Source organism: Chlorocebus sabaeus, chromosome 21 (genome assembly GCF_047675955.1).
Source record: "Chlorocebus sabaeus isolate Y175 chromosome 21, mChlSab1.0.hap1, whole genome shotgun sequence".
In the NCBI taxonomy this organism is placed as follows: domain Eukaryota; kingdom Metazoa; phylum Chordata; class Mammalia; order Primates; family Cercopithecidae; genus Chlorocebus; species Chlorocebus sabaeus.
Window position 1 is genome coordinate 75,483,278 of NC_132924.1, and position 16,473 is coordinate 75,499,750.

At 43.6% G+C, this 16,473-nt stretch overlaps 1 protein-coding gene across 1 annotated transcript in view; it reads right to left on the minus strand.

The window, feature by feature from the left end:
* The window catches only part of PTPN12 (protein tyrosine phosphatase non-receptor type 12), a 104,376-nt gene extending 92,022 nt beyond the window's left edge, over positions 1–12,354 (minus strand). Inside the window, exon 1 of the mRNA XM_007982393.3 lies at positions 12,002–12,354. Within this exon, the coding sequence (XP_007980584.1) occupies positions 12,002–12,100 (99 nt within the window). The 5' untranslated portion in view covers positions 12,101–12,354. The remainder of the gene's footprint in view (positions 1–12,001) is intronic.
* Positions 12,355–16,473: the final 4,119 nt, after the last annotated feature.

Consider the following 16,473-nt stretch of genomic DNA (forward strand, 5'->3'; position numbering starts at 1 on the left):
CAAACTTTAAAACAGGATTTCCTTGCAAGAAGGTTCCATATTTTAATGTTGGAAAATTATAATTTAAATATTAGGTACCATAAATAAGCAGCTTATAGATAATCTTAATTTTAGTTTGCTACACAGAAACCTTAAAATTTTGCCTGATGTTTAATGTCTAACTGTAAATGTGAAATAATGCTCTGCCAGAGCCAACAAATGGTTCTCTCAAGTCACAAGGACTCTTTGTGCTTCTTTTTCCTTCTCTGAACGAAGGTGGGTGGAGTTCATATGGAGCTGAAACCTTAAAATAGTAATTTTTTTTTTCAATTTTGCTTCAGGGATTTTCTACTAGACACTCTTTGGGCTGCCTGCCTAGTTATCAAGCCATCCCTTCCTTTCTCTAAAAAAAGTTCCTTCCTTCCATACACATGTGAATAAGCTCACCACCTTACACAACACCCATCTCGCTGGCAAGTTGGTTATTTTCTTCAGGAAATTGAAAACAAGATGTAGCAATTCTAGTCATTCTGAGCTCTTCCCATAATCTGAGATAAAAGTGAATGAGACAGGTTAGATTACCATAAGGGATGCCTTTATTCAGCACATGCAGGCCAAAACAGTGAAAGTCAAAATGCAGAGAGAGGTAAGAGAAGAGTAAAGCAGGTGTACAGAGAAGCAAAGAGAAGTATCCAAGCAGCCCCAGAGACATGGAAACTAGAAAACCATAGAAAGACACAGCGGCTGGCATGGAGAGAGGAGTCACCCAGGCTCTCTATTTCTTGGTTCTGATGCTTCAACCTACTCAAGGACAGTATTCCATTTCAATAAATTCTTTCTTCACTTAAGCTACTTTGAGAGTAGACTGCAACCAAAAATCTATACTGACAGAAAACTTTTTTGGTAATTTTGAGGATATTTATGCTCTACTTTGGGGGGCAGGGGGCGGGGCTTTATTGACTTCTTCCGTAAGACTGAGAATGTTGGCCTAAGCAGCATCATATCACAGAAAAAGCATCTGCTTTCCTAACTTGGGTCTAACCCAGTTCTGCCACCTTTCTACGGCAAGACCTGTAATAAGCTCCTTAATTTCTAAACAGTTTTTATGTTCCTTATAACACTAAAGAGTTTATGACTTCGGGAGTAAAACCAACATACACAATGGGGAAGAAGGTGTCTAGAAAAGCTATTCTTCATGGTTTTGTAGCATGTGACCTAGAACTCTTTTCCTTTCTCACGTTGGTTCTGGTCACAGATGCATAGTCTCAACACCTCTTCAGAGTCATCTTACGGAAAGCTCAATTCGCTGAGGAATCCAAACTAAGCAAGAGACCCACCATTATAAAAAAGCTGCCTTAGTCCTGAAGGCTTTTTAAATGTAATTTCTTTCCACAGGGCACTTTTAACATATCTGATAGATGCCAACGAAAAACACTAATCTAGTCATTTAAGAACTGTGTAAACAGAGAGAGTACAACTTTATATACCTGAAATAAAGTAAAATTACTAGATTTAAGAACATTTACCATGTGACAAGGACTCAATTTTTAAAAGGTCCTACTGTAAGAGCAAACAACTATGCCATAATAATGGAACATCAAAACACTCCTCATCAAAACACTCAGAAACACAGGCCAATTTCAAAATAGCATTTAAGCTGATATTCCTTTGGAAATCCTATATTTGGGTACATTAGATTTGCTTATTTTAGACACACTGACCCTGTTCTTCCCATCTAAAACTCACAGTTCTATCTCTGTTTATCTCCAAGTCTGTGAAAGTGTTGTTGCCTTTTATTCACCTAGTTCACCCGACAAACTCTTCCTTCAAAAACCAGCTCAAATGTAGCATCTTTGTGGAAATTGTCCATGATCTATTCAGGCAGATTTAGGCTCTCCTGTCTCTCCAGTTTAAATTCCGAATATACTTCCATTGGAGCAATATGTCATCTCAGATTCCTTCAACTACCTTCTATGTACTACGTTAGAAACTTTACATATATTATCTTGTTCTTTCCAGGTATGTATTACAGCCCCAACTTCTCTAGATAATCTGCTCAGAATCACAGCAGGGCTAGGATAGAAATTAATGACTGTATAGCTTCTAAACTCCTTATCTTCCCACTAGTATGTAAGTTCTAAGGCTTTTGGGACCCAAACCCCTTGAGAAACTAAGAGCTATGAACTTTCTTCCCCCTAAAATGGGCTTACACACAAAAAGTATTACATGTAATTTAAAAGGGTTCAAAGATTCCCCTGAAGCCCATCCACTGCTCCCAGGAAAAGTCCTGCTGCTTCTCACAAGTCTCTTCAGTTAGTAAACTTCCTGAAGAGAGTGACTGCCATATTTTCAACTGCCAATTCAAAAACACAGTACCTAGGGCATAGTGGGCACTCTGGTATCTCCATAAATACCTTCTGTATGAATGGATAAATGACAGAGACCATGGATGGATGACAGAGACAAATCTTTGCGTTCCTTCAGGGCCTATCAGGGCAGTCACTCAAATGTTGTTAAAATCGCTTTTTAAATGCCGATTAGATATAAAAAAAGTTATTACAGGAAATGTAGATATTAGCACACTTCTCAAAGCCTTTGAGATTAACGTGGTCCACAATATGACTAGGCTTTGTGTACCCACCAAATGTCATCTTGAATTATAATTCCTGTGTAATTATAATCCCCCATACTATTCTCCTGATAGTGAGTTCTCACGAGATCTGATGGTTTTATAAATGTTTGGTAGTTCCTCCGACGTTCATTCTCCTTCCTGTCATCTTGTGAAGAAGGTGCCTTGCTTCCCCTTTGCCTTCCACCAGAATTGTAAGTTTCCTTAGGCCTCCCCAGCCAAGCTCAACTGTGAGTCAATTAAACCTCTTTCCTTTATAAATTACCCAGTCTCGGGCAGTTCTTCATAGCAGTGTGAAAATGGACTAATACAGTCCACATTCCACTTTCTCCAAAAAAAACTTTTAGGAAGCAACTACTGTTTGCTTCTTATATCTGCCATACGCCAGCCACAGACCCTACAATACTGTATAATGAAAACAAGATTTTTGTGTGATTTCAGAAGGAAGGAGATAATTGTCAAGGTTTGACTGCATGAATCCAAAAAAACTTAAATACTACACGAAATATAAAATGCTGGAAGAGGAGTTCAACTCATATTTGGAAAAGACTAGTGGTTTAAAAATTGCATATCACCTGATTTACCTTATCAAGTTTTCAACTCAAATCTAATGAAAGGCTTTTTTTCTTATGGCATTAAAGATCAAATTTTACAAAGGATTTGAAAAGGTGCTTTAAGATAAACTGTACTAAATTTTTATTCTAGACAGGGAGAATTAATCACATTTTTGCTTCCAAGTTTTTGGTGAACATGGTGAAGTCATTTGAAATTTTTAGCTTTTTCATCTTCCAAGTATTGGTTTATAAAATAAAAGGGGAGACCATCCTGGCCAACATAGTGAAACCCCATGTCTACTAAAAAAACAAAAATTAGCTGGGTGTGGTGGCAGGCGCCTGTAATCCAGCTACACGGAGACTGAGGCAGGAGAACTGCTTGAACCCAGGAGGTGGAGGTTGCAGTGAGCTGAGATCGTGCCACTGCACTCTGGCCTGGCAACAGAGCAAGACTTTATCTCAAAATAAATAAATAAGTAAATAAATAAATAAATAAATAAATAAATAAAAGGGAGGCTTTCTGAGGGAAAAAGTATGTTCAACAGTACAACCACAGATAAGCAAGATTTCATTCATTTAGTAGGTATGCTCAAGGACGAGGAATAGCTTACTTCAAAGGGAAGAGAGGATACATACCACAGAGTATAGGAAAGGTTTAACACTGGAAAGGTAATGTGACATTATGTTAAGAAGGTTCTGGAATGCCAGGCTAAGAAGTACAGACTTTATCCTATAGACCTGTGATTCTCAACTAGGACCAAAGTTACAAAATTGGATGAAGCTTCCAGGTGATGTAGAAGCAGCACTTGGATCAGATGTTTTGAACTGACTTTCAAAATATGCACTTAAAATTTCCAATAATTGTAATGGTCATAAAAGGGAGCAATGAGTTTTTTAACTTATATTTTTTATAATAAAAATTAAACCATGCTTCCAGTGCAGCCCACATCTCTTGATTGTACAACCAGTATGGTTTCCATTAGCCTACAGATGCCGCCAATTGAAAGTGGTATTTTAGGAAAGTGAATATGATATATTGAATGAACTGGATGAGGAAAGAAACTAGAGGCAAGTAGAGAACAATAGATATCACTTATAATCACTCTCTAAACGTCCACAAATTCACCATTTTTGAAGAGATACTGATGACATGATATCTTGATTTTGTTAAGTCCAAAGCCAAAAGTTTAAAAGAAGACATTTTATTAATATCAACAAAGTATTATCTATGGGGTATAGGATGCACAAGTATAGAAGTTACCTTAAGAAATTGCAGCTAATAAAATCATATTTATTTAAAATATTTGAATTCAATGTAGCTCTTGTATTTTCTTTTTCAGTGGATACTGAAAATACAACTAGAGTTACGTGAATATATCTGTGTAGGAGGGGAAGCAGCAGTTCTCATGGCCATCTAAAAGACAAACCTTTGGACCACTGAAGAATTCACCTGAAGAATAAATCTGTCTTACAGCATTAAGCTTGTCTACAATGTCTGCACACGCAATGGACATTAGTGCCTATTAAATGCCAAGCACTATATTAAGCAATGGGGATACGGCGATAATTAAGTCCCATTCTCTAGCCTGGGAGGTTTTCAGTCTGGGGAAGACAGAAATGTAAATGTTTACGAATCTAACAAACTGAGTGCTATAGAAACACAGAAGTATTTAACATATGAACAAAAAACCTACATCCATCTAAATGTTAATGTCTTACTTCCAATTTCATCCTTTAAAAATCTTTTTTCCAAGTTAAATGTCAAATATTGATGGAAAAAAGTTAATATATTTTGAAAGTAAATACAGTAAAACATTCTTGAGAACGCTTAAATTTTTAGTTTACTGTCTCAGTGAACCATGTCTGGAGAGTTACTTAAAAGTTCACTTCCACTTCTGAAGTTAGTTAAGATATAAATATGTTTAGATGAATACTCATCGAAGGATGGATAAGAAAACCATATTATTAAACCAGTGGTACCGGGTAAGCACTAAGATTAGCTCAAATGCAAGGACTGGAAAATATTTCACTCTGGTTTTGAAAGACAAATTACGACATACAAAATCTTACAAGCTAACCACAAGATACCAGTTCACACCCAGTAGGATGCCTATAATCAGAAAGACAGCAACAATATCGGTGAAGATGTAGAAAAACTGGAACCCTCGTATACTCCTGGTTGAATGTAAAATGTGCAGCAGCTTTGGATAACAGTCTGGCAGTTCCTCAAAACGTTAAACATAGTGTTATCACGTGACTGAGCAATTCCACACTTAGATATACACCCAAGAGAACTGAAAATGTGTCCACACAGAAACTTGTACACAAATGTTCACAGTAGCATTATTCACATTAGTCAAAAAGTGGAAAGAATTCAAATACCCATCAACATGATGAATGGATAAACAAAATGTGGTATCTATACAACAGAATATTATTCAGCCATAAAAAGGCCAAAAGCACTACTGATCAATACTATAACGTGGATGAAACCTGAAATAATGTTAGGTGGAGTCAGTCACAAAACACCACATATTGTATGATTCCATTTATATAAAATGTCCAGAATACTTAAATCTATGGAAACAGAAGGTAGATTTGTGGTTGCTTGGGGCTTGTGGGAAAGCAGGGAGTGACTGCTAATGGGTACAGAAAGTGAAGAAAATGTCCTAAAATTGATTGTGGTGACTGTTGCATAATTTCATCAATGTAATAAAAAACTAGTGAATCATACACTTTAAATGAGTAAATCTTATGGTAGGTACTTATATCTCAATAAAGCTATTATTAATTTTTTTAAACCTGCAAGCCACAACACTGAATAAACAAATGATGAAAATTTTTATGTTTATCAAGACTGAAACATAATATCTTTCCAGGCAAAAGAGGATATACACATACACAAGAAATAATATGAAAAATATTCTCTAGTTCTCTCTTAAAAAAAAAAAAAGGCGGTGGGAGGGGCACACTCTCCTTCAACCAGTCTTCCTCTAGCTCCTACTCTCTGCTTTCAAAATATTTTTTAAAAAAAGGAAAGACGCTAAACCCACCCTTCACCCTATAATCTGGCTTCTTCCCATACCCCAACCCAAACTGCTTTTTCTAGTCACCAAAGCACTCCTACGTGCCAAATGGAATGGGTACTTTCTCAACCTCACCTTACCGGTCCTCCCAGCATTATTTGACTCTGGTAATAACTCCTTTCTTGAAACTCTCCCTGGCTTTTCTGACATCTCTGGTTCTCCTCCCTCCTTCTTGAACACTCCTTCTCAGGAACAATCACTAGTATATCCTTCTTTTGGCTGTTCTTTTAAGACTGATGTTCTTCAACCTAAAGCTAGTCACTCTGTAAGTTTGCTGGAATAAGCTCATTCACTCCTATGATGTCAACTATCTCCTACATGCTTATATGATGATGCCTACATCTGTAACTCCATCCTGTCAGAAATCTTTTTTTTTTTTTTTTTTTCTGAGACAGAGTCTCACTCTGTTGCCCAGGCTGGAGTGCAGTGGCCAGATCTCAGCTCACTGCAAGCTCCGACTCCCGGGTTTACGCCATTCTCCTGCCTCAGCCTCTGGAGTAGCTGGGACTACAGGCGCCCGCCACCTCGCCCGGCTAGTTTTTTGTATTTTTTAGTAGAGACGGGGTTTCACCGTGTTAGCCAGGATGGTCTCGATCTTGTGACCTCGTGATCCGCCCGTCTCGGCCTCCCAAAGTGCTGGGATTACAGGCTTGAGTCACCGCGCCCGGCCAGAAATCTTAAGCTCTACAATTTTACTGGATGTCTCAGAGGCAACGCGCAGTTTTCACATGTTGAAAATTAAATGTATCCTCTTCTCCCCTGAAACTTCCTCCTACAATGTTGGTTGGTCTCCTCTACTTGTTTCTCCTCCCTCACTCCTTATTCTACCAAATGGTATTCTCTACCTTGGGTGACAGATACCAAGCTAGACATTTTGCAAGTCATAATACTATACTCTTTTCTTCTTTACTATCCCCATCTAATGAATCATTGAGACTCCTTTCTTAATTCTTATCAGATGTGTTATATACTCTATTTCCCCATCTCAGTTCACTTTAGGCCCTCACATCTCACTTCTTCTATTTCGACAGCTTCCAAAATGCCACTCTTCATACTGCCATCAGACTCAACTTTGTAAAACACAAATGATTGTTTACCTTTCTTAAATGACTCAGCAGTGCTCCAGAAGCCCAGACTAATGATTCTCACCTTTTCTACCAGAACCTGTCTGAGTAAGTGAAGGTTCAGAGTACAACTCAAGGAGCAGGATGGAGAAGGTGAGGGTGGGGGAATGACGCTGGAGTGGGCCAGCATGTCTATTTTCTTAACACCTCCCTACTTTCTCCATGACTCTAGGAGTTACAATGCAGACTGTCCAGAATTGCTATTATTGGTCTGTAGAATAAAATCTAAGTATACCACAGACATAAGATCCTTCACAAAAAGACCTCTAACTTTCCCAGCATCACCTTTATCATTTACCATGTATTAGCTCACTGGTTCTCAAAGTATGGTCCAGGACCACCTCCCCAACTCCCAGTCATCAGAGGGAGTCTGTGTGGAGTAAAACCTAGGTCTGTGAAACATGAATGTGCACCACTCTACTTTATACATTTATCTCTCAGTTTGTAAATACTAAAAGTAGAGATAATTGAGATCAAATTCTGATCAGCCACAAATTAGCTATTTGCTAATTTATTAGCAAAATTAGCATGTTTTCAACATGCAAATAACCATCTAGGAAACAAAGTTCTATACAGTCTGGGTACCTTAGTTGTCTCCTCTTTAACAGTATGGGGCACAACCAAGGCCAGTAATAGACACTCATAGAATAGTTAATGACAGGTGGAAAATTTCTATCCTCAATAGTAATCAAGAAATTCAAGTTAAAACAAGATACCAGTTTTCAACCATCAAATAAAGATCAAGAAAATTATAATACGGACACTCATACATTACTGACAGTTGTACAAACTGACAAAACTTTTTCAAGTTTATGAACATGTATTAAATGGTTATATACTTCTGCCTAGTACTCCCGGGAAGCTATCTTATGCAACAGTGAAAAATGTAAAAGTTTCACAAAAATTTTAATCACAAAATTATTATATGTAACAGCAGAAAGCAGAATGACCTAAATACTCAACCACAAAGAAATGGAATTAAGATATAAAATAGTCACCAAGTAGTAGGCCAGCTATGGTGGCTCACATCTGTAACCCCAGCACTTTGAGGCTGAGGCAGGAATTAGAAATCAGCCTGGGCAACATGAGGAAACCCTGTCTCTACAAAAATACAAAAATCAGCAGGGCTTGGTGGGGCGGGCCTGTAGTCCCAGCTACTCTGGAGGTTGAGGTGGGATCCCAGGGAGGCTGACGCTGCAGTGAGCCAGGATTGCAACCATACACTTCAGCCTGGGTGACAGAGTGAGACCCCATCTCAAAAACAGAACAAAACAACAAAACAAAACAAAATATTAACAGACGTAGCCTTTAAATGATAGGACTATAGGACGGCTGGATAGAGCAAAAAGAGCATTGTCACCAGAGTCAGGCAAGTGGAGTAGTCATTTGAACTGTGGACTAAGTGTAAAGCATTATTATTATTCTATTAATTTCCAAATTTGGAATAAACATTATTTTATAATGGAACAGAGTTATATCAGCCACATTAACTCTAAGGCTCAGTCATAAAATGTTAAGATTTTAAAATGCATTTTTAATCAACATCAGAATTTAAGAATAATAGTTAGAATCTATAAGCTAATCTTTTTTTTCTCTTTCCATGCCAGGGGAACATAGTTCCTCTCCAGCCTTCCAGTCAGGGGAAAAAGCAACACCAACTACCGGCTGCCTTAATTACAGCTATTGCTTATCAAGTCAGGAAATAAAAAAAAAAAAAAAAACCAAGCCCTATAAAAGAATAGCCTTAGTCATCAAATCTCCAATGTAGAATTACCTAGCTATACCTAGGTATCACGGAAGAAAAAGGAAACTCATTCAGTCTTTGAGAAATGAACTCTCAGTGGCGCATGCCTGTAATCCTAGCACTTTGGGAGACTGAGGCGGCAGATCACAAAGTCAGTCAGATCAAAGTTCAAGACCAGTCTGGCCAATACCATGAAACCCCATCTCTACTAAAAATACAAAAATTAGCCTGGCGTGGTGGCATGTGCCTGTAATCTCAACTACTCAGGAGGCTGAGGCAGGAGAATCGCTTGAACCTGGGAGGTGGAGGTTGCAGTGAGCGCAGATTGCACCACTGCACTCCAACCTGGGCGACAGAGCGAGACTCCATCTGAAAAAGGAAAGAAAGAAAGAAAGAAATGAACTCTCCAATAGGAATCCCTGACTCATCCCCAAAGCATGAACCCTAAGGCTACTTCTCCAATACAGGAGTTCAGCGGCTGGGCACCTGTCCTGATGGCCCACATCACCAAACAATGCTCCTCCCTGTCGGTATATGCCTAGGGATAACAAGGTGACTAGCATGCAAACAAGAAAAGACCAGGGACCACACCATCTCTTCTTCCATAACCAAAATAAGATGGCAAAAAACTAGTTTTAGGCCCGGCACAGTGGCTCACGCCTGTAATCCCAGCACTTTGGGAGGCCAAGGCAGGTGGATCACTTGAGATGAGGAGTTTGAGACCAGCCTGCAAATATGGCAAAACTCCATCTCTACTAAAAATACAAAAATTAGTTGGGCGTGGTAGCTTGCGCCTGTAGTCCCAGCTACTTGGGAGGCTGAGGCAGGAGAATCGTTTGACTCTGGGAGGCAGAGGTTGCAGTGAGCTGAGATTGCACCACTGCACTCCAGCCTGGGCTACAGAGCGCAGAGCAAGACTTGTCTCAAAAACAAAAACAAAAAAAAGCTAGTTTTAAATGCCTTAAATATTCAAAGTATTTTCTTCTACTTTCGCTAGAAAGTAGTAAAAAGGGGACTGCATCCAATTGCTGTAAATGACACCATTCAAAAGATACTAAGACAATAAAAGTTCAACAGTAAAAAAGGAAAATGCCCTCTTTTCCTTAACCCTTTCAGATCAAAAAGTAATTTTTCAAAAATACATAGGCTAAATATCAAGAGCAAATGTTTAAATATAAGCAATATTTTTATTTTTAATAAGGAATAAGCTAAATTATTTAACTTGTATTTTCAATCTTCAAAAGATACTGAGAAAACTTTACTTCCATCCTCAATTATTGGTCTGGGGAGGCGGGAATCACAAAGCTCAACGATACTAGTATAATATTGTGTAAGGTCAAGGACCTATTTTATAAGCAGTTAAAAATTTAACGCTAAGCTTTACTGGACCGGTCTCTTTAAAACGTGAAAAAGTATTCACTACTAAGTCATATCACCTCCACCATAAAAACTACTGTACTTTTTAAATAAAAAATTAAAACTAGCCAATGTCTACTGCCCATTCATTTTAGAGATATTAACTGTGTATCCTTTTCATAATCAGGTTTCAGAGTTAAGTGATTATTCTTGGAGGTGTACCTTACCCAGGATAAAAATTTTCCCTAGCTGATTTCCCCTTCCCAACCCCGGCCAAGACTAAGGAGCAACCACTTCCCAAAGTCCCACTTCCTTTTCCATTCCCCAGACCTACAGGGTTTCCAACGCCCCAGTCTTGCGCAATATCCGTAGGAGCAGCAGCCGCAACCACCGCCTCCTAAGCCGGGAAACAACCCTAGAGGGAACATTGTCCAGCAAAAAATAAAAGGGGCGGGGGTTGGGGGGGTGGGTAACATAGGAAGTCGACTTCTGGTCCCACGCCTTCGGATCTGACCCCCTCATAGTGAGCTAGAGCAATAGTGTATCTAGAGCAGTTTCATGAACAAGACTTTTAACCTTCACCTCCTCTCAAGCCTGCTTGCACAAGCAGAGGGCGGAAAGTCGGGGGTGGCGGAGGCGGGGGGGGGGGGGGGGGGGGGCGCTGGGAAGGTTATCTCCCAGTTCAGGGCTTCGGCCCGTAGCTACGCCTCCGCCCCACCAGGACTATTGTTCCCAAGTTCCCCACCCCCACCCCGGATAGGAAGTGATAGTCACATCCCCTCCGCCTTCGGCAATATCCCCTGGGGAGTCCGAAGTCGGTTTCCTTCAGGATAATCCCCCCACCCACACTTATCCCCTGAACCGGACCCCAAGATCACCTTAAACCTGGGTCTCAGGAGAGGAGAAGCGGGACGCGGGTAAATGGAAATTAGGTAAACCCATAAGATTCCTTATGGACAATCCTTTCCCAAGCGTTGGAGATCATGATTGCGACCCCAGAAACGGCAGAAGTCCTACCTTGCCCGCTTTGAGACCAGCTAAAGCAAAGGGATCCCAGGAGTTAGTGCCAACCTCAATCCCCTCGGTCCTCTGTCAGCCACGATCTGCACTCCTCCCGGTCACAGCCAGATACCCTGCCTCGACCCTCCTGGGAGGAGCGGACTGGGCGGGGAGATGTGGAAACGCGAGCACCCCCCGGCCTGCACCTCACTAGCCTCCGGCTCCCGGCCGGGTAAACAATAGGTGGTCGCGAGCCGCGGTGCAGGCTGCAGGCTCGGCCGCGCGGCCGCTCCCTTCGCGTCCCGGGCGTCCGCGCGGGGGTCGCGAACATGGGAGAAGAAAGGAGGCCACGGCGGGAGGCGCTCTCGATTCCCGCCGGCTTCCAAGACCACCCGGCCCACCGGGCTGGTGCGCGCCCCCTCCGCCCCTTTCCTCACAGAGGTACACAAAGCACTGGCGGCCCGGCCGGGAGAGGCGGCGATGGGCTCCGGCGCCGGCAAGACAAGGCGACAGCAAGGGGAGAGACTCACCATGAAGTCCCGAGCGAAGTTGTCCTCCCCATTGTGGTCAGGACTCTTCATGGCCTGGACCCTCTGGATGAATTTCCTCAGGATCTCCACTTGCTCCATCCTCCCGCGTCCCCCCGGCTGCGGTCGCTGGCCCCCCCGCCGCCCGCCCGCCCGGCGCAGAGCCCGCTCCGTCTTCCCCAGCTCGTTTCCCCAGCACGTCCCTCCCTCCCGACCCCCGCCAAGCCCCGCAGCTCCCTCCTCCTCCCCACTGCCCTAGGCGGCGACTGCGGCGGCACCGGCTGGGCTCCCGACACCACAACTTCCAGGAGCAGCCGCCGCTCTCCCACAGTACCAGGCGAGCCGCTGCGGCTAGCGCCAACCCCAACCCCCAGCTTGCTCCATCCTCCTTCCCCGCCCTCCTCCTCCGTCGGAGACGCCGCCGCCGCCGCCGCCGCCTCAGGAACACAGCTAGCTCTCCGCTCGCCCTGCCCCCCCTTCCCGGTTCTTCCTCCCCCCCACCCCCCGCCAGCAGCCGCAGCCGCAGCCGCAGCCGCCTCTCCCCACGGGCGCGTCCCCGCCGCCACCCAGATGCGCGGCCTCGCGCTGCGGCTCCGCCCCAAGCGCCGCGCCTGCTGATTCATCCCCGCCCGCCTCCAGGCCACGCCCCCAAGCCCGCCCTGCCGGCCCCAGCCCCGCTTGGAGTGGCTGGAAGGCACTTCAGCGGGCGGCCTGGAGACCTGACTCCACTTCCGGGGCGTGGCCCCGTTCAGGGATCTCAGAGGTCGGAGTAGTGTCGGGAGGAGAATTGGTTCTTCCGAAGGAGGGAATGCGACTCAGAGCGGGACAAGCAAGTGTCAGAGTAGGATTCTGCTGGAATTTGCGGTCTCACCGCCTACTAGGGAAGAGAAGCAGTTTTCAGGAGTCCCGCACCGCCGCCAGCCGTGGACTGGGCCTATAAGTCACGGCCTGTGGAGTCCAGGAGTGGGGGCGGGCGAGGGCTGGCTGGAGGCAGGCTGGGAACTGTAGTAGTGTCACCGCCACGTTCGCAGCAGGTAGATGCTCATTTTGGTAACGGATTGGTGAGAGTGGATAGCAATTAGGCTTCGGCACCTTGGAGTGTGGCTCAGCTAAGGGAAGTGAAACGCTTCCTGGGTGAGAGGACTTTTATTATTTGCGCATCCTCTTAAACCTGGCGAGTGAGCGCCTGAGGTTCGGAGTGCCTTCTTCCCAGATGACGCGGATGTGGGATCTTCGTGTTTGCCGAACTGAAGGAAATTTGCCTTCCTGCCTTTAGGTTCGCAGCAGTTCATAACTGAATAAGAGACTTCCCTCAGTAGAATGGACTTTATAAATCTATTAAATTTTTTTTTTTTTTTTTTTTTTTTCAGAGCTAGGGTCTTGCTCTATCGCCCATAGTGCAGTGCTGTGATCACGGCTCGCTGCAGCCTTGAACTCCTGGGCTCAAGGGATCCTCCTACCTCAGTACGTCACCAAGCCCAGCTAATACATTTTTAAAATGTATTATTTATTTGTTTAGTTTTGGTAGAGAAGGGGTCTCACTAGGTTGCCCAGGCTGATCTCAAATTTCTGTGCACTGGGGATCCTCACCCCCTCAACTTCCGAAAGCGTTGGGATACTAGGTGTGAGCCACCGCGCCTGGCCTATAAATCTTTATTCATCTTTGTAAACTTCTATCAGAGAATTTATTCTGGTCTAACTCATCATTTTACAAATAAAGCGACTTCTTGACATCCCCCAGAGTATTCTTAGCAGAGCCGTAACTAGAACACAAGTTATTTTACTTTCACAACAGTGGCCTCTCACAATGTGACAGAACTGAAGGATTTGATCCGTGAACTGACTTTCGTCATTTATACCCACAAACATTTTTGTACAGAGCAGGGGATTTGGTTATAATAGGAAATATCAGTGGTAGAATACTTTCTTAGATGAAAGTTAGGAGCACTATGGAATTTAGTGAAAAACTCATAGAAGAAAACAGGTGTAGGCCGGGTGTGGTGGCTCATGCCTGTAATTCCATCACTTTGGGAGGCCGAGATGGGAAGATCACCTGAACCCGGGAGGCGGAGGTTGCAGTGTGCCGTGATCACACCACTGCACACCAACCTGGGCGACGAGAGTGAGGCCCTGTCTCAAAAAAAAAGAGAAAGAAAACAGGTGTAACAGGATACAGTTTATTTACTTCTTCAAAAAAAGGAAAATATTTCTCTTAAAATAATCCAACTAATATATCCACCCCAGAAATATGCACGTCAGACCGGGTACAGTGGCTCACGCCTGTAATCCTAGCACTTTGGGAGGCCGAGGTGGGCGGATCACTTGAGGTCAGGAGCTCCAGACCAACCTGGCGGATATGGTGAAACTCTGTCTCTACTAAAAATACAAAGCCGAGTGTGGTGGTGCACGCCTGCAGTCCTAGGTACTCCAGAGGCTGAGGCAGGAGAATCGCTTGAACCTGGGAGGTGGAGGTTGCAGTGAGCCGAGATCGTGCCACCACACTGCAGCCTGAGTGAAAGAGCGAGACTCCGTCTCGGGGAGGGAGGAGGGGAAAGCTAGGCGCGATGGCTCATGCCTGTAATCCCACCACTGGGAGGCCGAGGTGGGAGGATCACCTGAGGTCAAGAGTTCGAGACCAGCCTGGCCAACATGCTGAAACCCCGTTTTTACTAAAAATACAAAAAATTAGCCGGGCGTGGTGACGCATGCCTGTAATCCCAGCTAGTCAGGAGGCTGAGGCAGGAGAATTGCTTGAACCCGGGAGGGGGAGGTTGCATTGAACGAGATCGCACCACTGCACTCCAGCCTGGGCAACAAGAGCGAAACTCCGTCTCCAAAAAAAAGAAAAGAAAAAAAATGCACTTCAAGTTATGCCCTTCCAAATTTTTCCCTATGCATTTATACACGTGTGTGCATGCAAAGAGATACAGTTGTGCTCTGTATTTCAAAAATTCACTTAGAGGAATAGTTTAATTTCTAAGGTAAACTTTATTTGAAAAAAGGGCCTGCAGTATTTTACTTTAACCAGATGCTGAGACTCAGTTTCACGAGATGTGAGGAAATGCCAGAATCACGGCTTGATCATGCTCACTGTAAATGGCCCTTTCCCCTCAGAAATGGGAGAGAAATTCGACTGTAAGCAGAGAAATGGAAAGATGATCGGGAGTACCTCCACTTTTGATGGTTCAAAACAATGTACCAACCAGATAGTGATCGGTAAAAATGATATGCTGGACAAGTTGTGTAACAGTCTACTACCGTGTGGTATAGTGTTGGGTAAGAAGTGTTACTTGTTTAAGGTATTGAGTCCCATTTTGGCTGGTGTTTTTAGTCTTTTTAAACATGTTTCCTCTTACTGGCAAGCTTCTCTCTCTTTCTTGCAACACTTGAGAGTTTCTTCAATTCTCAGCGGCTACCTTTGGCATCTACTGCTAGGTTTGGGAAAATTTGTGTAAACTATCTCCAAGGATTTCAATTCTTTTTTTTTTTTTTTTTTTTTTTTTGAGACGGAGTCTCCTTTAGTCGCCCAGGCTGGAGTGTAGTGGTGCGATCTTGGCTCCCTGCAACCTCCGCCTCCTGGGTTCAAGCGATTCTCCTGCCTCAGCCTCCCAGTAGCTGGGATTACAGGCGCCTGCCACCACGCCCGGGTAACTTTTCTGAATTTTTAATAGAGATGGGATTTCACCTTGTTGGTCAGGCTGGTCTTGAATTCCTGACCTCAAATGATTAACCCGCCTCGGCCTCCCAAAGTGCTGGAATTACAGGCGTGAGCCACCAAGCCCAGCCAGGATTTCAGTTCTTTGGAAAGGCTTAGCAGTCTCGCTCTGTCGCCCAGGCTGGAGTGCAGTTGCGCAATCTCAGCTCACTGCAAGCTCCGCCTCCCGGGTTCCACGCCATTCTCCTGCCTCAGCCTCCCGAATAGCTGGGACTACAGGCGCCCGCCACCACGCCCGACTACTTTTTTTGTATTTTTAGTAGAGACAGGGTTTCACCGTGTTAGCCAGGATGGTCTCTATCTCCTGACCTCGTGATCCACCCGCCCCGGCTTCTCAAAGTGGCTTTTTTTCTTTTTAATACATTTAGGTCTTGTTTCAATCTACATATGGCTTTTTAACATATCAACATATGAGGGTTTATGCCGTGTGTGTCAGATACAAAAATGTCTTAGAGACGGCTCCTACTCCTAAGGAATGAACATCTTAGTTCAGGAGACAGGAAAAACAATAAACTCTTAGTTACTTTAAGTTAATAAATGTGAAAGAGTGATGCAGATAATGAGTGGTTTAACAGTTCCGAGGAGAGAGAATTGTGGACCGGGCTGTCAGGATGAGGTGGTCACAGAGGTAGACCTTGAAGGGTAAGTTAAATTAGGTTTGAACAGGAAGTAGAACGCCCAGGCAAGAGAAGTGATAAGCATGAAGACGGCAAAGCAGAAGTTTGAAGTAGAACGTTTGTATAGATGTGAAAGCTCCAAA